This window comes from Chiloscyllium punctatum, chromosome 7, assembly GCF_047496795.1.
Source record: "Chiloscyllium punctatum isolate Juve2018m chromosome 7, sChiPun1.3, whole genome shotgun sequence".
In the NCBI taxonomy this organism is placed as follows: domain Eukaryota; kingdom Metazoa; phylum Chordata; class Chondrichthyes; order Orectolobiformes; family Hemiscylliidae; genus Chiloscyllium; species Chiloscyllium punctatum.
This window is the reverse complement of record NC_092745.1, coordinates 127,294,698-127,322,438: the sequence shown is the minus strand read 5'-3', so window position 1 is coordinate 127,322,438 and position 27,741 is coordinate 127,294,698. Positions and strand designations below refer to the sequence as shown.

The window sequence follows — 27,741 nt, the reverse complement described above, 5'->3', positions numbered from 1 at the left end:
CAACGGTACTGCAATTTCCTCTCTTGCTTCCCACATAATCCTAGGATATATCCCGTCAGGCCCGGGGGACTTGTCTATTCTCAAGTTGTTCAAAATGTCCAACACATCTTCCTTCCTAACAGGTATCTCTTCTAGCTTATCAGTCCGTTTCACACTCTCCTCTTCAACAATACGGTCCCTCTCGTTCGTAAATACTGAAGAGAAGTACTTGTTCAAGACCTCTCCTATCTCTTCCGACTCAATACACAGTCTCCCACCACTGTCCTTGATCGGACCTACCCTCGTTCTCGTCATTCTCAGGTTTCTCACATATGCATAGAATGCCTTGGGGTTATCCTTGATCCTATCCGCCAGGGATTTTTCATGCCCTCTCTTAGCTCTCCTAATCCCTTTCTTCAGGTCCCTTCTGGCTATCCTGTATCCCTCCACTGCTCTGTCTGAACCTTGTTTCCTCAACCTTATGTAAGCCTCCTTCTTCCTCTTTACTAGACATTCAACCTCCCTCGTCAACCAAGGCTCCCTCACACGACCATTTCTTCCCTGCCTGATCGGTACATACATATCAAGGACACGTCGTATCTGCTCCTTGAAAAAGTCCCACATTTCCACCACATCCTTCCCTAACAGCCTATGCTCCCAACGTATGCTCCTCAAATCCTGTCTTACAGCATCGTAATTTCCCTTCCCCCAATTGTAAAATCTACCTTGTTGTGCGCACCTATCTCTCTCCATAACCAAGGTGAAAGTCACAGAATTGTGGTCGCCATCACCAAAATGTTCACCCACCAACAAGCCCACCACTTGTCCCGGTTCGTTACCGAGTACCAAATCCAATATGGCCTCCCCTCTGGTTGGACAATCTACATACTGCGTTAGAAAAGCTTCCTGGACACACTGCACAAACACCGCCCCATCCAATCTACTTGATCTAAAGAGCTTCCAATCAATATTTGGGAAGTTGAAGTCGCCCATGACTACGCACATGTGGGGACTTTGAGCAGTTCTGAGCACCGGGAATGTAAAAGCAGAAAGGATGGGCTCAGAATGAAGGGTGATAATGTCCCTGCCTGTGAGACAAGGGTGACATAGCCTAAAAATTAAAGCCAGAGTTTTGAGAGATCAGGTTAGGAAACACCGCTGTGTGCAAAAAGTGCAAGATTGGTATTCTCTACTGCAAACAGCAGTTGACACTAAATCAACGGTTAATTTTAAATTTGAGATTGGTAGATTTTTATTTTCCTGAGGGAACAGGGATTGAGTCAAAGAAAGGGTCACATGGGGCCCCTCCAGCAATGCTCTCATGTGATTGGTGGAATAGCTCTGGGGCTAAACAGTCTGCTATTATCCCTAAGCCTTTGGAACTCACTGAATGATCTAGTGTCCAGAGCAGTTGTTGCCATCCCATTCCTGCACTGCAGAGAGACCTGAACTGTGTAATGGTAACACAGGAGTGTTAGCCACCAGTAATGATGCCACTGCATTCTGCATCCTGAGGATTTGATGGGAGGAACATCAAATAAATGCTAGCTTGCTTCTTGAACTCAAACATCATCGAGCCTGAGGTGATTTGAACTCATGTCTCCAGAGATTGGATGATGATCGCTGGCCCAAGTGACATGGTCGCTAATCCACCACAACCCTGACAGCTGAAGAGAAGGTCATCCCAACCCCTGCCCATGTCCATCTGAATACACAGCTGGCATTCAAGAGAAGGGAGTTAGAAAATGTTCCAAAGACTCTCTGAAGCTTTCCTCAAAGCAGAGCGGCATTAACATTAATGACTCGGAGGGCTATGTCACCCATCATTCAAAATGATGACTATTTGCCATAGTCATTTGAATCTAAATTCCTTCATCATAAGATGGAGTGGTGGCAGAGAGGGAAAGGAAAGGAAGCAAATCCTTTCCTGGGGATCCTACTGCATCGTTGGATAGGCTGTCCTATGTAGGTAAAAACAATGACTGCAGATGCTGAAAACCAAATACTGGATTAGTGGTGCTGGAAGAGCACAGCAGTTCAGGCAGCATCCAAGGAGCAGCGAAATCGACATTTCGGGCAAAAGCCCTTCATCAGGAATAAAGGCAGTGAGCCTGAAGCGTGGAGAGATAAACTTCCAGCTCAGTAACTCGATTTCGCTGCTCCTTGGATGCTGCCTGAACTGCTGTGCTCTTCCAGCACCACTAATCCAGGCTATCCTATGTGCCAAAGAACGACATTGGCCAATTCAGTGGGACAAAGACCCAAGACAGAAGTGTATCCCTCTGAGAAGACGTGACGCTCAAATTAAGAGAAATCTGACAATAACATTGCTATGTTCTTAAACTACAGAGCAGATATTACAATAGTGTTTTGACACAGGTGATGCTGCTTCCACACTCAATCAATCTGTTTTCAACTTGCCTTCATTCATTAAAGCAATCAAGTGTCCTTATTATTCTTTTCCAAGGTTACCCTGCATTTCTTTAATTAGTTTTTATGATACATAGATGCTTGAAAGTTCCAAGAAATGTCAAGTTAAACATTGCCTCCTTGCAAGGACACCACATGATTATTCAGACAGCAAATTGAGTCTTCTTTTTACATTTATGTGCTGTCTGCTGAGTGAAATCCACATTGAGTCATAGAGATGTACAGCTTGGAGACAGACCCTTCGGTCCAACCTGTCCATGCCGACCAGATATCCACATTAATCTAGTCCCATTTGTCAGCATTTAGCCCATATCCCTCCAAACCTTTCCTAATCATATACCCATCCAGATGCCTTTTAAATGCTGTCATTGTAATTCAAAGGATGTCAGCACTCCCGGCCAGGCAATCATGTGCTGACTGTTTGGCATCGCCATTGAACTAAGTGGTTTGTTTGGCCATTTCATAGGGCATTTAAGAAAAGTTGACCACATTGCTTGCTGTGGTCTACACGTGACTCCAGACCCACAGCAGTATGGTTGACACATACCTGTGCTCTGAAATGCCCTCGGGACCCAATCAATTCAAGGAAAATGTAGGATGGATAACAAATGTTGGCCTTGCCAGCAATGCCCTCGTTCGATGAAAGAATATGGAACAAACATTCGCCTGGCCCTCTGGATTACATCCCAGTGATACTGTCTCTCCCTTAAAACCATAAAACCAAGCAGTGTTTAACCAACCAAAAATTGGCATTGAGCTAAAGAAGGAGAGGTGAGAGCAGGTACCCCATAGCTTGCTTGAAGGGATCATGTTTACATTGTGGTTTGAAGGTGGAAACATGTACAAAGGGATTTCCAAAGATCATTGTCCAGACTGCTGAAGGTTTGGCTGCCAATTGGTCACTTAATCTCATTCCTCATGCTCAACCTGTTACTGACTACCCCACTATTTACTAATCAAACCTCACTCTCCACAACGTGTTTCAATATGCCAATGTCCTTTATTCCACTATGCTACCTAATTCTCTTAGTCTCATTTTTCTTTGATAGCTTTTTTTCACCTTGAAAAATGTTTTCCGAGTGAATGCAGAGTGTTACATGATCTTCAAGATGGCATTCTTAAGGATAAAATTCATCGAAAACACTCCATTGTTCAATAAAGACCAGTCACTGTGAGAAAAGGATATGAACTTGAAGTTGCGCTGTATCTAAAGCCTTTAGGTAAAATTCTTTAGGTTGAGAAGTTAAACTGATCTGATATTGCAGGAATAGACAGACAGCTGGACAGTCTAAATTCATATGTCAACCCATTTGGCATTAAAAACCACTTACTCTTAAACTGTGGCAAGTCATTCACAAACCATAGCCAATATGTAGGCAATCACACAAAACAATGTAAATAATGAGAAAATAGTTGGTTATTTCCAAGAAGGCACTTATGATGGTATCTTTTTTGATGTCAGAAGTCACACATACAAAGTGTAGCATCACCCACAGTACTTTACATTCGCAACTCTACTGCTGATTTGGGGAAGGACATGATATGACATACTTCATCGAAATGCAGCTAGTCCCTGGAAGCTCTTTGGAGGTCATAGCATATTTGTGGCCAAGATTTGTTCAGACAGAAAGCACGACACTGAGTAAAACACAAATCCTGCTCATAAAGATGGCTAAAGGCACCTGAACTAGAGTCACAGAGATGTACAGCACAGAAGCTTACCCTTCGGTCCAACTCCTCCATGCAGACCAGATATCCTAAGTTAATCTAGTCTAATTTGCCCAAATCCCTCTAAATCCTTCTTAATCATCTACCCATCTGGGTGCCTTTTAAATGTTGTAGTTGTACCAGCCTCCACCACTTCCTCTGTCATCTCAGTCCAAACACGCACAACCCTCTGTGTGAAAAAAGTTTCATTAGCTCCCTTTTATATCTTTCCTGTCTCACCTTAAAACTATATCATCTAGTTAGGGACTGCCCAAAACTGGGGAAAAGACCTTCTATTCATCCTATCCACACCCAACACGATTTTATAAACTACTCTGAGGTCACCCCTCAGCCTCCTACGTTCCAGGGAAAACAGCCCCAGCTTATTCAGCCTCTCCCTGCAGCTCAAGCCCTCCAACCCTGGCAACATCTTGTAAGTCTTTCTTCACTCTTTCAAGGTTAACAGCATCTTTCCTAAAGCAAAGAGACCAGAACTGAATGCTCTGAGAAGACGTGACGCTCAAATTGAGAGAAATCTGACAACAACATTGCTATGTTCTTAAACTACAGAGCAGATATTACAATAGTGTTTTGACACAGGTGATGCTGCTTCCACACTCAATCAATCTGTTTTCAACTTGCCTTCATTCATTAAAGCAATCAAGTGTCCTTATTATTTTTTTTCCAAGGTTACCCTGCATTTCTTTAATTAGTTTTTATGATACATAGATGCTTGAAAGTTCCAAGAAATGTCAAGTTAAACATTGCCTCCTTGCAAGGACACCACATGATTATTCAGACAGCAAATTGAGTCTTCTTTATACATTTATGTGCTGTCTGCTGAGTGAAATCCACATTTTAACTCTTATACTCCCATATTTCCATACACTTGGAAAGCACCAACAGTCTGCATCATTGAAAATCCGCCTTGAGTTCACAGGAGAAATCATACACCCTTCAATAGTAAAATAGAACATGCTGGAGAAACTCAGCAGGTCTGGTAGAAACCATAGAGTGAGAGAGAGAGACAGAGTTAATGTTTTGAGTCCAGTATGGCTCTTAATCACAATCATTCTGATGGTCATTCATCGAGCCTGTGCCTTATGATTTACTCCAAATGAGTGACATGTTAATCCCAATTTTCTGCTTTTTCCCAGTCCCGTTGAATTCTAACAGCAACTAACATTGATATATTGCCCTTAAGTTATTTTCTCCATTCTTTCAAGTGATGCAAGCATTACTGTCAAGGTCAGCAAGTGCTGACTATCCTTCTTTGCCATTGACCTAAGTGGTTTGTTTGACCACTTCATAGGGTATTTAAGAAGCATCAACCACTTTGCTGTGGGTCTGGAGTTGTATGTCAGCCAGACAAAGTAAGGATGGCAGTTTTCCTTCCCTGAAGGACATTATTGAACGAGATGTGTTTTGACAAAATCAAAGATAATTCAATGCTCATTATTACTGAGGCTAGCATTTTAATTCCAATTCATTCATTGAACTTAAATTCCACAAGATCTGTGTTGGGGTTTAAAACTGTGCTATCTAACTCTAATCTTTATTTGTAGTTTTGGTATTTTGAAAGCAATGCACCAGATTAATAATCGATAACCTTTGGTTAATAGTGGGAGGTTGGGGAGAGGGTGGAGGATGGCATTAAAATGATCTGAATGCTGGCAATGTAACAATGTGGACTGCTGTAAAAGTCCCATCTGATTCCTAGTGTCCTTTATGGAGAGAAGTCTGTTGTCATTGAGTGGTACAGTACAGAAACAAACCCTTCAGTCCAACTCGTCCGTGTCAACCAAACTAAACTAATCCCACCTGCCCAGTGCAGGCCCATATCCCTCCAAACCTTTCCTATTCATGTATTTATCCAAATATCCTTAAAACATTGTGATTGTACCCATGCCCACCACTTCCTCAGGAATTTCATCTCACACACAAGCCAACCACTGTATAAACAATCTGCCCTCATATCTTTTTTAAATTCCTCTTCTCTCACCTTCAAAATATGTCCCCGAGCCTTGAAATCCCCCATCCTAGGGAAAAGAAAAGTACCATTAACCCTATCTATACCCCTCATAATTTTATAAACTTCTCTAAGCTAACCTATAGCTAACCTAGGGCGGCACGGTAGCTCAGTGGTTAGCACGGGGGTAAATGTAGGGGAATGGGTCTGGGTGGGTTGCTCTTCGGAGGGTCGGTGTGGACTTGTTGGGCCGAAGGGCCTATTTCCACACTGTAGGGAATCTAGTCTTATCTAAACCTCTCAACCTTCTATGCTCCAGTGAAAAAGCTCCCAGCCTCACCAGCCTTTCTTGATCACCCCTAGCTTCCATAGCCAGCAACATCCCGGCAAATCTCTTTGTCATCGCTTGCTGTGGTCTACACGTGACTCCAGACCCACAGCAGTGTGGTTGACACATGCCTGTGCTCTGAAATGCCCTCGGGACCCAATCAATTTGAGGGAAATGTAGGATGGGTAATAAATGTTGGCCTTGCCAGCAATGTCCTCGTTCCAAGCAAGAATATGGAACAAACATTTGCCTGACCCTCTGGATTACATCCCAGAGATACTGTCTCTCCCTTAAACCAACCAGAAATTGGCATTGAGTTAAAGAAGGAGAGGTGAGAGCAGGTACCCCATAGCTTGCTTGAAGGGATAATTTTTATGATGTGGTTTGAAGGTGGAAACATGTACAAAGGGATTTCCAAAGATTATTGTCCAGACTGCTGAAGGCTTGGCTGCCAATTGGTCACTTAATCTCATTCCTCATGCTCATCCTGCTACTGACTACCCCGCTATTTCCTAATTGAACCTCACTCTCTCCAATGCATTTTAATATGCTATTGTCCTTTACTCCACTATGCTACCTAATTCATTCACTCTCATCATTCTTTGGTAGTTTTCTTTCAGCTTGAAAAATGTTTTCTGAGTGAACGTGGGGTGTTATGTGATTCTTGAGATACGCATTCTTAAGGGTAAAATTCATTGAAAGCACTCCATTGTTCAATAAAGACCAGTCACTGTGAGAAGATGTTCTATATCAAAAACCTTGAGGTAAAATTCTTTAGGTTGAAAAGTTAAATTGATCTGATATTGCAGGAATAGACAGAGACCTGGACAAGCTAAATTCAAATGTCAATCCATTTGTCATTAAAAACCAGTTACTCTTTGGACTCCCCTGCCCTGGGGAAAAGACCTCAGTTATTCACCCCATCTATGCTCTTTATGATTTTATAAACCTCTATAAGGTCACCTCTCAGCCTTCAATGCTCCAGAGAAAACAGCCCCAGCCAATTCAGCTTCTCCCTGTAGCACAAACACCCCTAACCTTGGCAAGATTCTGGTAACTCTGTTCTGAATCCTTTCAAGTTGAATGACATCTTTCCTATAGCAAGGAGATCAGAATTAAGTGCAGCATTCCAGAAGTGGCCTAATGTCCTGTACATGAGCTTATTTTTTTCAAGAGTTTGCATCATAGAGATGACCTTTGATTGCAACCTCTGCAGCTTTCTTCAGTGCAGACGGTGTGGGTGCTGGTGAGGATTGTAAATTTACAAATTTCCTGCAATTAAAACCAGAAGAATTCCATCAACAGCAAAGCACTTATCGATCTTTCTGAAGTGGCAGCTTTCTATCGCTGATATAAGGATAAAAGGATAAAGATCAATTCATAAAAGATGCTCAATAGAAGTAAATGGCTATTATAAATGACTGAAGTCAGTAATTATGATCACAAATGACTGCAACCTTGTTCCTCTTCATCGTTTCAAATGAAAAGAGCTGAAATGAAACCTTGGTGGACAGATATCCAAATTCCAGCTCTCTGTTCACAATCTTTCTTTTGCTGGTGTGGTAATTACAACTTTTACAGGACGGATAAGACTTTTCCTATAACATCGATCAGTGCTGTTCAATAGAATTTACGTAAATAATGAATACCTATGCCATGGAGCTTTGAACAATGAAACTCAGAGTCCACAGAAGTTGTCAATGATTCACTAAGGTCAATATGTTATTGATCTCCACTTGAGAGATAATTACAAACTAACCTATCAACAAAGAACGAAGGTAAGTCACTTGGCCAGTTTGAGCCTGCACTGTCAATCAATCATATCATGGTTTATATGATTTTAACCTCAAATGTACACTTCTGCATATTCAATAATTTTTCATCCCCTCAATCATCAAGAATCTATCAACCTCTATCTTAAAAATATTTGGTAGCCATGATGTGGAGGTGCTGCTGTTGGATTAGAGTGGACCAAGTCAAAAATCACACATTGCCGGGTTATGGTCCTACAGGTTTATTTGGAAGCACTAGCTTTCGGAGCACTGCTCCTTCATCAGCTACCTGCATCTATTGTCTTTTGAGGAAGGAAACTGCAAAGACTCACAACTCTCTGAGAGAAAAGAAAACTGTTTCCTCATCTCTGTCTTCACTAGGCAACCCCTTATTCTGACCCCTCCTTCCACAAGACAAAACATCCTTTTGATTTCCACCTGGTCAAATGCCCTCAGGATCTCATATGTTTCCATTAATCATCAACGGATACAGGCCCAGTCTGTCTATCCTTTCCTCCTCAGGCAATTCTCTCACTCCCGGTAATAGTCTAGTGGGAGCAACTTACTGCAGATGCTGGAATCTGTCCTGAAAACAACAAACACTGGAGATCACAGCGGGTCAGGCAGCATCCACGGAGAGAGGGAAAGGCTTCGAGTTAAGATGACTTTTCATCAGGGCTGGCATGAAGTGTGGAGGGGGCAGCATTTACACAGTAGTGTGAGTTTGGAGTGCTGAGAGAGATGGATAGATTGGGTGATTGGAATGTGAGAATGGCAGAACAATGGTGTGTCTAACTGGAAGAGAAGACAGGGAGTAATGGAGGACTGCGGACATTGGAGAGTCAGAGTCAAAAACTGTGGAGGGGTCATCAGGAATGAAGGGCTTATGTCAAAGAAAACAAGGACATAACCTTTTAGTACAACAACATGTAAAGCATTTCAGAAGCAAGGGCATTATGATCAAAACATTAGAGGGCAGAGGTTTAGGGTGAAAGGGGAAAGATGTAAAAGAGACCTAAGGGTCAACTTTTTCATGCAGAGGGTGGTAAGTGTATGGAATGTGCTGTCAGAGGAAGTAGAGGAGGCTGGTAAAATTACATTTAAAAGGCATCTGGATGGTTATATGAATAGGAAGGATTTAAAGGGATATGGACCAAATGCTGGAAAATGGAAGGAGTTTAATTTAGGATATCTGGTCGGCATGAGCAAGTTGGACCAAAAGTTTTGTTTCCGTGCTATACAGGTTTATAACTCGATGAGATAGCCTCTCCTTTCAATGAAACAAGAAAGGTTCATTCTTGTTTGATATCATACACTGCTTATTCAGCAACACTTCTACTTCTCAGCTGGATGGTTCTGGGTTCAAATCCCACTCCAGGACAAAAGATCAACAACATCTGTAGAGAGGGAAACTGTTTAGAACAGGAGTGATTGGACTCGAAATTTTAACTCTGATTTTCTCTCTCCACAGATGCTGCTAGACCCGCTGAGCTTCTCCAGCAATTTCTGTATTTGTTTCGGATTTCCAGGATTAATTATCTATGATATGATCACAAAAAAACTCAAAGTTGGTATGCTAGTGTGGTGTGGAGGGAGTCCTGTTTCTCTCCACGCTTTCTCTAAAGGTTGACACAGTAGCTCAGTGGTTAGCACTGCTACCTCACAGTGCCAGGGGCTCGGGTTCGACTCTAGCCTTGGGTGACTGTCTGTGTGGAGTTTGCACAGTCTCCCTGTGTCTGCGTGGGTTTCCTCCGGGTGCTCTGGTTTCCTCCCACAGTTGAAAGATGGGTTGCAAGTCAGATGGTTTGGCCGTGCTCAATTGCCCCATAGAGTTAGGTGCATCAGTCAGAGGGAAGTGGGTCCTCAGCGGAGGATTGCTCCTCAGCGAGCTGGTGTGGACTTGTTGGGCCAAATGGCCTGTTCACACTGTAGGTAATCTAATCTAAAAATGGAGAAGCACTCAGTCATCAGCTGAGGTGGTGCTATGTGGTAGTCAGCAAAAGATTTTCTTACTCTTGTCCGACCTGATCCTATGAGACTACACGGGGTCCAGACTCACTGTTGAAGACTCAAAAGGCAACATCCACCTCACGATATATCACTGTGCTACCAACTCTGCTGGGTCTGCCCTGCTAATGGGACATGACATCCAGGGATGGTGATAGTGGTATCTGTGATCTTCAGTAAGGTACCATTCCGTGAGTACAACTATGTCAGCCTGTTGCTTGACTCATCTGTGAGATATCTCTTCCCGTTTTGTCATTTGCCCTCCAAATGTTAGTAAGTAGGAATTTTCAGGATCTATAGGGCTGTTTCTACCACTATCACATTCCTGATGAAGAGCCTATGCTCAAAACGTCGACTCTCCTGCTCCTCAGATGCTGCCTGGCCTGCTGTGCTTTTCCAGCGCCACACTTTTTGGCAGTTTCTACCACTGTTGATTCCAGTGCTAGGTAAATGCCAGATAGTCCATCCAGTTTCACTCCTTCTTGAGACTTTTAAGCAGTTTTCATACAATGAGTGGTTTGCTAGCCTATTTCAGAAGGCAATTAAGAGTTAACCACATAGCTCTAGAGTTGCATGTTGTCTAGAGCTGGTGTTGACAGCAAATTTCCTTCCCCAGAGTGCATTGGTGAACCAAATGGGTTTTAAATAGCAATGGTTTTGAATTCTACATTTAGTTTTTAAAATTAGAATTGAACCAAAACCCCCACTGGGTCTTTAGGTTCCTATGATTTTGAAGTTTAGATAAAACTAGACAAAAAAAGTCTCTTCCCAATAGTCACAAGGTTGCAGGGATTGAAGATTCTGGGCAAGAGTTGCAGTGGCAGGAATGGGAGAAAGAGGTTTTCCGGATGGTAAAGGGTGATAGAACATAGAACATAGAAGAATACAGCGCAGTACAGGCCCTTCGGCCCTCGATGTTGCGCCGATCAAAGCCCACCTAACCTACACTAACCCACTATCCTCCATATACCTATCCAATGCCCGCTTAAATACCCATAAAGAGGGAGAGTCCACCACTGCTACTGGCAGGGCATTCCATGAACTTACGACTCGCTGAGTGAAGAACCTACCCCTAACATCAGTCCTATATCTACCCCCCCTTAATTTAAAGCTATGCCCCCTCGTAATAGCTGACTCCATACGTGGAAAAAGGTTCTCACTGTCAACCCTATCTAACCCCCTAATCATCTGGAGCTTTCCATCTGCACGAGGGTGGGGGTGGGGGGAGGTGGAGGAAGAGACAATGGAAGTTTTCTAAAGGAAATTTGAAGGCCATTCCAGGGGAAAAATGACTGGAGGATGTGAGGATTGACTGGGGGAGCAAGACTGTCTGCATTACTCCAGAGAGAGAGAGAGAGAGAGAGGAGAGAGAGAGAGGAGAGAGACAGTCACCATGGTATTCAAGGGTGAAATGGCCGTTTATGCTGTTCTTCCTGACACTATGCACATGGAATGCCTGGATTCTAAAATTTTGGTGTCTTTAACGGGGGTGACAGATTGATGTCTGTCTCCGAACGCTTACCCAGAGAGAAAAACCAGTCAAAGAAAATCACTCACACTTGGAAATAGACGCAGTGGGAGATCCCAAATTGAAGATTTGGATATAATTCGGACCGGTCCATGTCACTTACCCATTTTTCTAGTTTATCCTTCTTAGAATCACAGAATATAGTATAGACTCTCTGACCCATCCAACTTGGGCCACCATCAATTCACTAGTTCCTACATTAGTCCCACCTTCCTGCACTCGGCCACTCAGTTTAGCTGGGCGGGGGGGGGGTTGTTTTATTTACCCTGCCTAACAATACTCCACTAAAAAAGCCAGAGGGCCTGGTCACTTCTCTCCTTGCCATTTGTGGCGTCAGGTGGCACGCAGACTCTGTTACAACAGCTCCAAGTACCTCATCAATTCTGAAGCACTCCCAACCATCCTAATGGCGCAACAGGGGCTAAACAAATGCAAGGTTCTGTCTTTCAGCTTGTCAAAATCAGTTGTTCCTGTTCTCACACATTTTCAGACTTTCAGATTCCCTTTTTCTCCTTCAAACCAATTTTTCAATTGGAATCAAACAGCATGCACATTCAGAAATTTGACATTTGGAATTAAAATGCAGTATCCTTCTACCTCATGGTAATGAGTCCCATTTGAATCTTTTTAATTGGGAACCCTGGTGTAAAATGAAATTGCCCAATATATCAAACCATCTCTATTCAGCAAAATCCATTAGTATTGATTTAAATACATTAGAAATCAGTTGGAGCTTTAGATAATATTTCCTGCATAATAAAACGAGAACTCCGTCAGCCACATCCAGAGGAACATGCATCATCGAAATCTGAACTCATCTTTCAAAATACAAAAGGCCCGATAAATCACCTCTGCTTCTATATCTCTTTTGAAAGATTTAATCAAAAAGTAAAATGTTGCCACACTAAAAATGAGCTCACATTTAAAGGAATCTGTGTTCCATTGAATTCCAGTTAAATCACATAGCAAATAATTTCGGCTTCTTACAGTACTGTAATGTCAGAACAGTAGCTCCTCTATGCCATGACATCAATGCTACCCCTTCTAATCCCAATTCCTCATTTTCCCCTTGAACTTCCAATAATTTTCCTCTTCAATGCTCATCTCTTGATCCCTGCTCAATTGACTTTGTTACTTTTTCCTTCCCTCTAGTGTCAGTTGCTGGTTGCATTCCTTGTTTGGACTCAATGGGTTGTGAAGTCAAGTTCACTAATGCCCCTTAGATAATTGTGGCATCAGAGAGGGCACTGGATGATTATTTGGATGGAAACAATGTGCAAGGGTTTAGGGGTAAAGCAGGAGATGGGCACTCAGTAACTGTGCTAATGTAACAAGCCAGAGCAGGCACAATGGGTCAAATGGCTTGCACCACCGTAACAATTCTGTAACCTCATTCCAGCCACTTACAGTCATAGAGCTGTACTGCATGGAAACAAACCCTTTGGGCCAACTTGTCCAAACCAACCAGATATCCTAATTTAATCCAGTCCCATTTGCCAGCATTTGGCCCATATCCCTCTAAACATTTCTTATGCATATACACATCCTGATGCCTTTTAAATGTTGTAAGTGTACCAGCCTCCACCACATTCTCTGGCAGCTCATTCCATACACGTACCACCCTCTGCATGAAAAAGTTGTCCCTTAGGTCTCTTTTAAATCTTTCCCCTCTCACCCTAAACCTCTGCCCTCTAGAATTTTGATCATAATGTCCTTGCTTGCGAAATGTTTTACATGTTGCTATAGAATCAGAGATGTACAGCATGGAAACAGATCTTTTGGTCCAACTTGTCCTTGCCGACCAGACATCCCAACCCAATCTAGTCCCACCTGTCAGCACCCGGCCCATATCCCTCCAAATCCTTCCTATTCATATACCCATCCAAATGCCTTTTAAATATTGCAAATGTACCAGCCTCCACCACTTCCTCTGGCAGCTCATTCCATACACATACCACCCTCTGTGAAAATGTTGCCCCTTAGGTCTCTTTTATATCTTTCCCCTCTCACCCTAAACCCATGCCCTCTAGTTTTGGACTCCCTGACCCCAGAGAAAAGACTTTGTCTATTTATCCTATTCATGCCCCTCATAATTTTGTAAACCTCTATAAGGTCACCCCTCAGCCTCCAAAGCTACAGGGAAAACAGCCCCAGCCTGTTCAGCCTCTCCCGATAGCTCAGATCCTCCAACCCTGGCAACATCCTTGTAAATCTTTTCTGAACCCTTTCAAGTTTCACAACATCTTTCCGATAGGAAGGAGACCAGAATTGCATGCAATATTCCAACAGTGGCCTAATCAATGTCCTGTACAGCCACAACATGACCTCCCAACTCCTGTACTCAATACTCTGACCAATAAAGGAAAACATACCAAACGCCTTCTTCACTATCCTATCTACCTGCGATTCCATTTTCAAGTACTAAAAGTTTATGTAAATGCAAGCCCTTGTTTTCTTTTACAAAAACGCTCTCCTTACCTTCTCTAATAAACCCCTGATGACATTCATTTGTTCTATCGCTGAATGTAGGCATCCCTATTGGCCAATGAGTGCTTTGCTGGGCCATTTCAGAGGGTATTTACAAATCAACCATGTTGCTGTGGATCTGGACAGCACAGTGGCTCAGTGGTTAGCACTGCTGCCTCACGGCATCAGGAACCCGGGTTTGATTGCAGCCTCTGGTCCCTGACTGTGTGAAGATTGCACATTATCCCTGGGTCTGCCTGGGTTTCCTCCGTGTGCTCCAGTTTCTTCCCAAGTCCAACGGTGCACTTGTGGTAGCAGGTTAGGTGAATTGGCCATGCTAAATTATCCATAGCATTCAGGGATGTGTAGATTAGGTACATAAGTCAGAGGTAAATGTAGAGTAATAGGGTCGGGGGAATGGGTCTGGATGGGTTACTTTTTGGAGTGTTGGTGTGGACTTGTTGGGCCGAATGGTCTGTTTCCACACTACAAGAGTTCTATGAAATGGATATATTCTTTGGGTCACATGTCAGCTAGACCAGGGAAGGACAGCAGATTTCCTTCCCTCGAGATCATCAGTGATTCAAATGGGACTCTATATAATGGGATTCTAGTTTCATGGTCTTGGTCACTTAGACTATATGTGGATTTTTACAATAATCACTGATAGTTCTTATTGTCATGGTTACTGAGATTAGCTTTATATCTGTAATGCCAGATTTATTCATTGACTGTGAACTTAAATCCCATGAGCTGCTGTAGTGGGGTTTGAACTCATATCCCTAGACTATCAGTCTGGGCTTACCAGAACCCAGTGATATTACTACAACTGTCATCATTACCAGCATAGATTACCTTTCAGTATTTATAATTTTACTTGCTCCTGCCCTTGTGGCAGCATCTTTTCATCCTTAAGATATAAGATTTCCTTCTTAAATCTCTCTGCCTCACTTCCTTGCTTTCCATTTGCAGTACAAAGGCAGCACGGTGGTTCAGTGGTTAGCATTGCTGCCTCACAGTGCCAGGGACCCAATTTCAATTCCAGCCTTGGGCAACTGTCTGTGCCAGTTTCTTCTGGGTGCTCCAGTTTCCTCCCACAGTCCAATGATGTGTAGGTTTGTGGATTGGCCTTGCTAAATTGCCTATTTAGAATCCCTACAGTGTGGAAAAGGCCCTTCGGCCCAACCAGTAACTCAGCCAGACACATTCCCCTATTCTATTATCCTCCATTTACCTCTGACTAAGACATCTAACCTACACATCCTTGCACACTATGGACAATTCAGCATGGCCAATCCACCAAACCTGCACATATTTGGATTGTGGGAGGAAACCCACACAGACACTGGGAGAATGTGCAAACTTAGCACAAACAGTTGCATGAAGCTGGGATTGAACTCAGGTCCATAGGGCTGTGAGGCAGCAGTGCTAACCATTGAGCCACACATAGTGTCTAGGGAAGTGTTGGTTAGGTAGATTAGCCATGGGAAATACAGGGGAAAGATGGGTGAATCTGAATGGCCTGTCTCCACACTGTAGGGATTTTGTGAATTCTTCTTGTGTTGTTGACTGAGGTTCTGGTCATCTGAACTGACCTGTGGCTCTGTTTCAGATGTAATTTTGCACAGAAAAATAGGTGCTGGAGTAGGCTCATTCAGCTCTTCCAGCCTGCACCACCATTCAATACGATCATGGCTGGTCACGCAACTTCAGTATCCCACTCTTGCTTTCCCCCCAGAACCCTTGATCCCTTTAGTCACAAGGAGCACTTCCAGCTCCCTCTTGAATATATCTAATGAACTTATCCCAACAGCATTTTAACCCTTCTGTGAATGTCTTGGGATATACCATTACTCACAATGTGCTGTTATAAATAAACTGTCGGTGTTGTTAAGCTTGCACAGGGATGAACCAGGACGTCTTAATTCACAGAATCAGAGAATTCCTGCAGTGTGGAAACAGGCCATTTGACCCATCCAGTCCACACCAACCCTCCAAAGAGCATCCCATGCAGACCCAACCCTTACCCTATTCCTGTAACCCTGCAATTCCCATGGCCAATCCACCTTACCTGTACTCACATTTGGACTCACATTAGTTTTCCTCACATAATGATTGCCATCCACTAGAATGATCCAAACACCCGAACATGTCCTTTGCAAAATGTCTCCCCTGATTGATCATCATTTGACATATTTCCTCAGCCTTGCTGTTAGCTGTGGATGTAAATTTCTGAGCTTTGAAGCCACAATTTTGTGAACTATTAACTGAGTAGAATGTGTACAGATTAAAACAAACATCTAAACATGTTCTCATTCATAGGATGTGGATGTCACTGGCTCGACCAGCATTTATTATGTATCCTTAATTGCCTAGAGGGCATGTGGGAGTCAACACCATTGCTGTGGGTCTGGGGTCACATGTGGGCCAGACCAGGTAAGGGTGGCAGTTTCCTTCCCTAAAGGGCACCAGATTTTTTTTCTGATGGAATCAACGATAGTCATTAGGCTCTTTTCTACTGAATTCAAACTCCACCATTTGCCTTGACCCAGGTCCCCAGAATATTTCTTGGATCACTGGATTAACAGCCCAGTGATAATACCATGAGGTCACCACCTCCCATTAGTTGTGCCACTGAAATTTCTTTCCTCCTAATTCACAGCTCCTTTTAATTACTTAAACAGGTTAGTCAAAGCTTTTTGTGGATTGTCAGATGATATTCCTGTAACTGGCAAATTTTGCAGCTAAACGTTTCCTTGAATTTGCCAATCATACCACCAGACATATCTTGTTTCTCCTGTTAGCACACCTATCTGTGAATTGACTTTCCTTATAAAAAATGGCATCACTGTGATCATGCCATCTAAATAATCTATCAAGCGTTTCCATCTGTGTTCCAATGTCTGGCTGACTTGAAAGTTCCCAAACAAATTCACTTGATTAATTCAGACATTCTCAGTAATTCAATTTCTGTGTGCAAACCCAGTTCCTTTCTCAATACCCCGTCACTGTAATTTTCCACAGATCTGTGCTTGCCATTCAGGTGTCTCATATTTCCCACATCTTTCTCTGCCGTATCATTGGCAGCCATGCCTTTGGTCGCCTTGACTCTATGTTCTGGAACTCCCTCCTCAGACTTGTCCTACTAAATACACAGTGGGGCGGCGTGATGGCTCAGTTGACAGCACTGCTGCCTCACAGCGCTGGGGACCCAAATTTGACTCCACCTTCAGGCAACTGTCTGTGTGGAGTTCATATATAGAACAACATAGCACAGGCCTTTCAGCCCTCGATGTTGCACCAACCTGTAAACTTAATTTGATGCCCATCTAACCTACAGTGTTGCATTATTATCTATATGTCTGTCCAATGCCCATTTAAATGCTCTTCTGCGAGTTTACTACTGTTGCAGTCAGGCCACGCCACACTCCTATTACTCTATGATATCTGTCCTATATCTATCACCCCTTAATTTAAAGTTATGTTCCCGCATGATAGCCTTCACCATCCAAGGAAAAAGGCTTTCACTGTCCACCCTAAGTCTCTGATTATCTTCTATGTCTTAATTAAGTCACCTCTCAACCTTCTTCTCTACAATGAAAACAACCTCAGTTCCCTCAGTCGTTCCTCCTAAGACCTTCCTTTCATACCAGGCAACATCCAAATAAATCTCCTCTGAACCCTTTCCAAAGCTCCCACATCCTTCCTATAATGCAGTGACTAGAACTGTACACAATACTCCAGGTACGGCTGAAGCATGACCTCGCGGCTCCGAAACTCAATCCCTGTGTCTGTGTAGGTTTCCCCCACAGTCTAAAGATAGAGTCATAGAGCACAGAAACAGACCCCCTTCGGTCCAACCAGTCCATGCCGAACATATTCCCAAACTAAACTAGTCCCACCTGCCTGCTCCTGGCCCATATCCCTCCAAACCTTTCATATCCATGTACTTACCAAAATGTCTTTTAAACATTGTAATTTTACCCACATCTACCATTTCCTCAGTAAGTTCATCCCACATGGGAATCACCCTGTGTAAAATAAATTGTCCCCTTGTGTCTTTTCCAAATCTTTCTTACCTTAAAAATGCACCTTCTACTCTTGAAATTCCTCATTCTAGGGAAAAGACAAGTATCATTAACTTTATCAGTACCCCTCATTATTTTATAAACTTCTATAAGCCAGCCTCTCAATTCCTACGTTCCAGTGAAAAAGGTCCCAGCCTATCCAGCCATTCTTTTTAAGTCAAACCTTCTGTACCAGGCAACATCCTGGTAAACCTCTTCTGAACCCTCTCTAGCTTATTACTATTCTTCCTATAAACTGGGCGACCAGAATTGAACACAATATTGCAGAAGAGGCCTCACCAATGTGTTATACAATGTCAACATGACTTCCCAACTCTTTTATAAAGTAACGCTCCCAGGATCGGTGGTTCCCACCAGTCAAGGAATCCCTAAAGCACACTGCTGGGCCCTGCACATGCCTTCTCTAGAGATTCCTGGTCATGGACTGAACCAGGGGTGAGGGGCAAGCAGCTGGGTCAAAAGACTGCCTTAGCTGCACTCCCCTTTTCATACTCTTTCCAGAAAAAAACACATCAAAACAAAATGCACCGTCGACAACTCCAGAAAGGTGAACCATAACAAAAAACTTAGGTAAAGTGGATTAGCTGTGGGAACTGCAAGAACGTGACAGGATAGGGGGATGGTCTCATTGGCTGCTCTTTGGAAGGTCAGTGTGGACTTGATAGGCCGAATGGCCTGCTTCCACACTGTACTACTTTGGCCAGACCTGTTCTACTGTCTCAATCTTTGGCTTCTCATCAGCTTCAGGCATTTGGCTGCATTGAATGATATAGCTAAAGGTTATTATTGCCAGTATCTCCACATCATCAACACTCGTTGCATGTTTAAATGACTCCAGTCACATTACCATTGCTAACTGCCCTCTGACATGGCCTAGTAAACCACTCAGTTCAAGGGCAATTACAGATGGGTGACAAATGTCAGCCTTGCCAGTGTTGCCCACATCATATATCAGAATTACAAAAACCTATTCTCTGCAAATGCAAGTGCTGCATTCTAAGCACTCTATCAGTAAGGATGTTTCTTCTGAATTTCTTCTTGGATTTACTGATGACCAAGTGGAAGCACCTTCTCAATATTGACCCATAATAACCTCAAAGATCGTTATCAAATCACCTAATACCAATCTTTTAGAAACAGTCAAAGCCTGCTCAATTTTTCCCATTTCTTCGGTTTCAGTGTTGGAGGACAGAACACAGTATCGAACAGGAACAGGCCCTTTGGCCCGCCATGTCTATGCCGACCACAATGCCATTTTAAACTAATCCCACCTGCTTGCACATGGTCCACATCTGTCAATTTCCCACCTGTTTATGTGTCTGTCTAAATCCTTCTTAAAATTTGTTGACATATCTCCTTCTACCACTTCCAGGCACCTACCACTCTATGTGTAAAAAACTAGCTTTGCACATCTCCTTTATACTTTCCCCCTTTCACCTTAAACCTAATCCCCCAAGTATTTGACATTTCTACCCCAGGAAAGAGACTCTGACTCTCCACCCTATCGATGTCTCTCATAATTTTATATATTTCTATCAGATCAGCCCTCAGCCTGGTGAGAACCACCTAAGTGGTTCCAATCCACATATTCCAATCCAGGCAACATCCTGGTAAACCTCTTTCACAGAGTGGGGAACAGAACCATGCAAATGTGGTCTGACTAAAATTTTACACAGCTGCAACACGACCTGCCAACTTTTATACTCAAAGCCCTGACCAAAGAAGGTGTATGCCATTTTTTTAAACCACCTTATCTACTTCTGTTGCCACTTTCAGGGAGCTATGGACTTGGACCCCAAGATCCCTCCAGAAATCAATGCTCCTAAGGGCCCTGACATTTACTGTATACTTTCCTCTTGCATCTGAGCTCCCAAAATGCATCACCTCGCACTTGTCTGGATTAGACTCCATCTGCCATTTCCCTCCCCAGACTGTCCAACTTACTGGTATCGTTTGACAATCTTCCTCACTATCCACAACTCCACCAATTTTTGTGACATCTTACTAATCAGATCATCTACATTTTCATCCAAATCACTTTCCTATATTACAAACTGGAGGTTCCAGCACCGACCCTTGCGGAACACAGACCTCCAGCCAGAAAACCGTCATCCATTTCATTTTCCTTTTGCAACTTCTCCAATGTTTTTGTACTCTATGCAAAACATGAAACAAAACTTTCTGATTTATTGGCCTTTGGGAACTTGGGTGGGTTGGTAGACTTGGCAGTGGTGACCTGCCTTCCGGTTTGACCTAATGTCCAATTGAGAATCCTGCCTCAGAGATCGCTGTTCACTGAGAGGCGGTGGGCAGCTATTGAAGACGACATCTTGAATCAGCATATTCCCATCGCAAAGGTGGCTAACAGCTTTCATTGTGTTTGTGGTGAAAATGCTGTCCAAGGAAACCCAAACTGAGAGGCACAATTATCAGTGGGCTAGTAACTCGGACATCCCGAGCAATCTTCTGGGGACTGGGGTTCAAATCCTGCCATGGCACATAATGAAGCCGTATGCCATTTTATAACCACCCTACCCTTTTCTGTTGCCACTTCCAGAGTGATGGACTTGGACCCCGAGATCCCTCTGTAATGCTCCTCACGGTCCTGACATTTACTGTATACTTTCCTCTTGCGCCTGAACTCCCAAAATGCATCACCTCGCATTTGTCTGGATTAAACACCATCCGCCATTTCTCCCCCTCAATAAAACTCTGAAATAAATGGCAAATGTAACCATCACCGATTATTGTAAAATTCCATTTGGTTCACTCATGTCCTTTAGTGAAGGAAACGTGGATGTGGTTCCAGACCCACGGCAATGTGGTTGACACTTTGGCAATAAATGCTGGCCAGCATCCAATGCATGAATACACTGATGGCTGAGATATGTAATGGAAGCATCATCAGTGTCTGATAAAGTGGCCCTGAGTGAGTCACCCACAGCAATCCCAACACAATCGGAAACGTCAAATTGCTTACAATGGCAAAGTCCTTGCCAGCTGTTGACATCAGCCTCGTCATTTATCTCTTTCGCTATTACAAGTTCAGACACGATGCCATTGCAACCTCCCAGTGTGGCGCCGACTCCTCAAAGTTGCTGACACAAATAGGGTCTATGCCATGTGGGCGGAAGATTGCACTTAATTGCCTAATTATCCACTGCATTCGACTTCTCATCATTGCCAGGTTACACAACCCTGCCCTGGGCCCTTCGTGTTTTTCCTTTTGTTTTTGTGGTTACCATTCCCAGCCTTCCCTGTCACCACTCCATGACTTCAGAATCCATCCTCAGGTTAAAGGCTCCCTACGCAGACCAACACTGAACACACATATGGTCTACTATTTTCAGTCACAGTTTTACCTCAGATTAATCTCGCCTCTTTCTCTGGAATTACACACCAATTTGCAAAGGGCTGTGAAATTGGAAATATTCATTATATTATTTTCGTTAGAACTCCAAAATTGACTTTTTCTCTGTAAATAAATGATCCCTCTAATAGTCTACCGTTTAATGTAATGGTAATTACATTAAATGGTAATGCAAGATGTCTGCTGTAATTAAAATTTTGAGCTCAATGGGCCATTTGCGATTAATGTCAAAATTAATTTCCTGGGATAGGAAGAATTTCAAATGCAAAGATATTTTCCAGCAAATGCATGCATTGTGACCATAGCGAGCCTTCATTTCACTGTTTCACACGCTCAAGGTTTCGCAAAATGCACCCAATTCTCGTCAGGCTTTAGGAGATTTCAGAAAATGTTTCCCATTCAAACAGGAAGAGTCAGGGTCTCTGATGGTTAGGGTGCCCTGTAGGGCAGCAGGTACATTCAACCACCATTTCCATTCATCAATAAGGAATGGGCTTAGCAGGGATGCCGACTTCCATATGGGAATGGCTTTCTGCTCACACCATTTGTGTGGCATGGGCAAACTGGGCAGCATGGACAGGTTGGGCTGAAGGGCCTGTTTCTGTATTGTAGACCTCTATGACTCTACTTTGGTTCTTGATAATGGCCTTTTGAAAGCAGAACCAAAGCCAGAGCTGGTGGGGCATGAGGGCAGGCAATGTCAAATGTTAGAAAAGATTTAGCATTTACAATGGTGTCTTTCATGTCTGCAGGCTGTGCCCAGAGTGCTCTGCAACCAATGAAGAATTTGAAAAATGTAGTCTCTGTTGTAATAATTCAGTGGCTGCTGTGTGAGGCACCAAGCTCCTGCAAATGTGTGATCTATTTTGGTGAAATGGTTCGAGGGATCGTTTGGACACAGCAGAGAATCTTGGCAAAGCGGTGTGTGGGATCTGTTACAGATACAACAGACAGCACCTAGTGCTGCAGTTCAATATCTCACTTCTGACTGGATAACACTCCCTCTGTATTGCACTGCAGCATCAGCTGAGATTCCAGAAATGGACCATACACCATTGCCTTTTGATTCACAACCAGTCTGTAACATACTGGTCCACAACACCCAGGGGGAAGAACCAATTGACAGCATAGAGGTCTGTTGTAGGCTGCAGAGGGACATTGACAGGATGCAGAGATGAGCTGAGATGTGGCAGATGGAGTTCAACCTGGATATATGCAAGGTGACGCATTTTGGAAGGTCGAATTTGAAAGCTGAGTACAGGATTAAGGATTCTTGGCAGTGTGGAGGAACAGAAGAATCTTGGTGTGCAGGTACATAAATCCCGTAAAATGGCCACCCAACTGTCCATGCTGCCCAGTTTGCCCATGCCACACAAATGGTGTGAGCAGAAAGCCATTCCCATATGGAGGTCGCCATCACTGCTAAGGGTTGTTAAGAAAGCATATGGTGTTTTGGCTTTTATTAACAGGGGGATTGAGTTTAAGAGTCGTGAGATCTTGTTGCAGCTCTATAAAACTTTAGTTAGACCTCACTTGGAATACTGCGTCCAGTTCTGGTCGCCCTATTATAGGAAAGATGTGGATGCTTTGGAGACGGTTCAGAGGAGGTTTACCAGGATGCTGTCTGGACTGGAGGGCTTTTCTTATGAGGAGAGGTTGACTGAGCTCAGACTTTTTTCATTGGAGAAAAGGAGGAGAAGAGGGGATCTAATTGAGGTATACAAGATAATGAGAGGCATAGATAGAGTCGATAGCTAGAGACTATTTCCCAGGGCAGAAATGGCTAACACGAGGGGTCATAGTTTTAAGCTGCTTAGAAGAAAGTATAGAGGGGATATCAGAGGCGGGTTCTTTACACAGAGAGTTGTGAGAGCATGGAATGCGTTGCCAGCAGCAGTTGTGGAAGCAAGGTCATTGGGGACATTTAAGAGACTACTGGACATGCATATGGTCACAGAAATTTGAGGGTGCATACATGAGGATTAATGGTCGGCACAACATCGTGGGCTGAAGGGCCTGTTCTGTGCCGTACTGTTCTATGTTCTAACCAATAAATGAACCCACCCCGTTTTTGAAGTAGACAAATCTGAGCAGTAAATTTTTATGCTTGCATGGGAATTGGGCCTTGCTGGCAGGAGCAGCCTTTGATGGCCATCCCACATTTGTTTTGGAGCGATTGGCTCTTCAGAGGGCAGTTAAGAGTCAAGCCTATTGCTGTGAATCCTGAATGCGGATGTCACATGACACCAGGTTATAATCCAACAGGTTTATTTGAAATCACAAGCTTTTGGTGAGGTCAGGTTCGAAAGCGTGCAATTTCAAACAAACCTGTTGGACTATAACTTGGTGTTGTGTGACTTCTGACTTTGTCCACCCTAACATCTTCACATAGAACTTAGGCTAGACCTGAACAATAAATCTCCCTTTTGAGAGATTTTTTTTTTATCCATTGTTTCAATTCCAGAGTTGATCAATTGAATTCAAATTTCACCCTTTCGTATGGGTGGGATTGGAACTCCTGCCCCAAGACATCAGCTTGGGAATGGTCTAGCCCAGCAGGAGTACCACTGTGCCGCCACATCTTGTACATCATTCACTGGTTTTTCCTTCCTTGATATCCAATCGTATCGACATAACAGCAGGCAAAGAGAAAAAAAGCCTTTATCGATTCAATTATTTGCAAAATTCTCACATTTATTTACTGTCAAAGAAGTGTTAAACTTTACATCAGGTATTAGGCGGGTGGGGGATCTCGTTATTAATAGGAAATACACAAAAAGAAATCATATCCTGGAGCAAATTTCTATCGGGACCGTACAAACCCTGAAATGCAGGCAATGAGAAATAAATAAACTCTTGGGGGCCATGACATGAACTCTGGCCACGCTCATCGCCCAGGGATTCAGCCTGCTTTTCTGATTGGCTGGACCAGATTGACTTGACAAGACTTTCTCAAAAAAAAGTGCCAATTCATTGCCCCCCCCCCAACCCTCCCAGAAAAAGAAAACTCTGCATCTACCAACTCCCCCCCCCAACCCCCCACCCCCCTCATCCCATCAAGTATATTACAGTCAAAATAAATGGAGATTGATTTAATGATGCTCATCAGACTTGGCACAACTGGTTTGAATGACTCAGCGAAGATCGAAAGGGGCTTAACTCATCTGGGCCAAAGAAGAAACCGTTAGAGGTGGCAAATTCAGGGAAACAGGAAGAGAGGCTTTCCCTTAAAACCAAGAAGGGTGGAGCTCAAAAGAGGAAAAGGGGGAACGCTTCTGGCTGGCTCTGCACGATGGACAAGTTGCAAACGAAAGAAGAGAAACACATTTCATCATCCAGTGCAGTCCTGGAGTCTCTCACAATATTTTCATCCAACTGTTTAAAATTCTCAGGTCTGACAATGTATTTGATTTATTTTACAATAGCAATACAACAAAATATATATTTTCTTTAGCCTTTTCTCAGTGAGAACAGAGAAGCTGTACATCTGAGTAATGAACGTGATGTGTAAGGCCTGTGGCTGGGCTGCTATTTGCTGGACGGGAGGGGTGTCTCCATTCACCAATCAGGGAGGAGACGACCGGCCCTTTAAGGAAAGCGGCCAATGAAGCACAGTTCATCTCTGCGTTCGACAAAGCCTCTCTTGTGAAGGGGGGAACATTTAAGGGACTACACACAACTATTGCAAGGTCTTCCCATCGTTGGCTGGCTCCCTGACCCACTGGATTGGGTAGGAAGTGGAGGGCTTGAGGAATGCAAGGTGCAACTCTATATATATATTTATATTTATATATACACACGCACACACACTCACACACACACACAACTGTGTTCAAAAACAGCTGCACTGGAATAGCCAGAAGTTCTCCCAAGGCATCAGTACAAAGACACAGAAGACCCCAGGTGACTTTTCTGGTTCAGTTTGCAACAGAACAAGACAGTTTCTGTGTCGCCACAGTCCGTTCCCTGTGTCACGTCAGAGTTGCAGGAGCCAGCTGTTTTTTTAAAATTTTGTTCCTGTACAATGTAAAAAGCACCACAGGTGGCTGGACTGTCCGTTTGGGTACATACGAGGGGTGGCACCTATTAGACGTCCTTATCTCAGTGTGTTTGTTTTAGAGTTGAGTTTTTGTTTTTAGCGATTGTGTTTCAAAGGCTAGTTATCAGTTGCATCTGTCCTTCCCTCACATCCCCTTCTGGGATCGCTTCTTCCTTGTTAATGGGGATAATATATCCATCACTGTTGCCCTTGCTGATTTGATAATATGTCTGAAGTTGGTTCCCAGCACCGAGATTGGGCATACTTTTGTAGTAAAGGTCCTCATTCTCACTCCTCTTGGAGGGCGACAGATCTTCCTCTGGTTCAGGGCTGCTCTGTGGATATGGGGAGTCCCTCAGGTTCGGCATGCTCGTGTACAGGGAGTCTCTATTGGGCGACTGCACTGAGTCCTGGGCCTTGGCGGAAAGCTCAGCCGCCTGGGCCTCGGCTTCAGGCTCGGCCCGCTTCTGCTGGTGGTACAGGAGGGAGTGGGTGCGCTGAGGGATCAGCGGAGCCTCCAGTTCGGGCTGCCGAGCCTGGCCGGGCCGGTCTCCGCGCGCCAGGGTCGAAGCGTCGGCCACGATGGCGTCGTCCTCGCTGCTGCTGCTGTTGTTGTTGGCGACGGTGGCCATCTTGGCAGGCAGGCCTCGGTCGGCGGCGGCCATCTTGGCGGGCAGGCTGCGCTCGAGGTTCGGCGCCTTGTGGCTGCCCCGGAGGTTGTTGTGCACCAGCTCGGAGATGATCATCTTCTCGAAGGCCGTGTCGCCCAGGCTCAAGCCGCAGTCCAACGCCTGCACGCTGTCATTGGAGAAATCCCCGTTCCGAATCGAGTAGCTGTTGTTGAAGTTCCCGTTAAGTGGTAGAGTATCCATCGCGCTGTTGTCCCTCCCGTTGTTCAGTGAATGACCTGCAACAAGAGAAAAAAACGCATGACAGAGTTAGTGTCCTTGTCAATCCCTTCTGACCAACCTTTCAAACCCGAAGGAAAGAATAACCAAATTATTTTTGAATGCAGTTCAGGACAAAGCAGCAATTTTGAGCATTTAGGGATAAGTGGAGCTGAGAATTAACCCCACCCTGTTCACCCAAAAAAAAAATGAACCTCACTGAGGAAGAGAAATACAACACCATCTCTTTGCCTGTAATACTTAAGAGTGTGTGGGGCACAGCAAAATCGATTTGTTTTGTCCTGAAATACATTACAGCTGACCTGGGTCAGGAGAGGAGGAACGAGATAAACACACAACCTTCATGAAACAAGTGCAAATAAACAGAACTAAATAATATCAACACAGCAACAGCAAGCAAGACTAACGTTACGGAGCCTTTTCAGCGTGGAACATCACGTTGCAAAGCGAGGGAAGTGGGGGTGGAGAAACAGACAAAGCACAAAGTCGGCAGAACAAACACCAAACAGTCAACCTTCTAGAATGACAAGCACCATTTGAAAAACACTACAGACATCAGCTGGATTGGCTCACATGGGGCATTTCACATCAAGTCTGTCTGCTCAAGCTCGTGAGTGTAAGGGTAGCTGACATACAAAAGAAAGTGAAGTGATCACTGCAGCATGAAGAAAGATCACACAAACATCTCGAAAGAGAGAGAGAGAGAGAGAGAGAGACAGAGAGAGTGAGAGAGAAAAGAAACCAGCCAAATGCATTTGCAGGCCTTCCCGTTTAGAATCAAATGCTGGAAATCTGAAACAAAATCAGAAATGGCCGGAGAAACTCAGCAGGTCTGGAGAGAGAAAGCAGAGATAATGATTTGGGTCTGTGACCCTTCTTCAGGGCCCTGTTCCTGAAACGTTGACTCTCTCCCCACAGATGCAGCCAGACCTGCCCAAGATTCCCTAGGACTCTCCGAATTCCTACAGTGTGGAAACAGGCCATTCGGCCCAACAAGACCACTCACCCTCCGAAGAGTAACCCACCCAGATCCATTCCCTATTACTCTACATTTACCCCAGACTAATGCACACCTAACCTACACATCCCTGAACTCTCTGGGCAATTTAGCATGGCCAGTTCACCTAACCTACACATCTTTGGACTGTGG

General features: G+C 43.9%; 1 protein-coding gene across 14 annotated transcripts in view; it reads right to left on the bottom strand.

Annotated features, from left to right (window-relative positions):
- Window positions 1-24,677: 24,677 nt before the first annotated feature.
- The window catches only part of adgrl2a (adhesion G protein-coupled receptor L2a), a 797,903-nt gene continuing 794,839 nt past the window's right edge, over window positions 24,678-27,741 (bottom strand). For all 14 annotated transcript variants that reach the window (XM_072574792.1, XM_072574794.1, XM_072574790.1 and 11 more), the window contains one exon: window positions 24,678-26,590. In XM_072574792.1, the coding sequence (XP_072430893.1) occupies window positions 25,794-26,590 (797 nt within the window). In that variant the 3' untranslated portion in view covers window positions 24,678-25,793. The remainder of the gene's footprint in view (window positions 26,591-27,741) is intronic.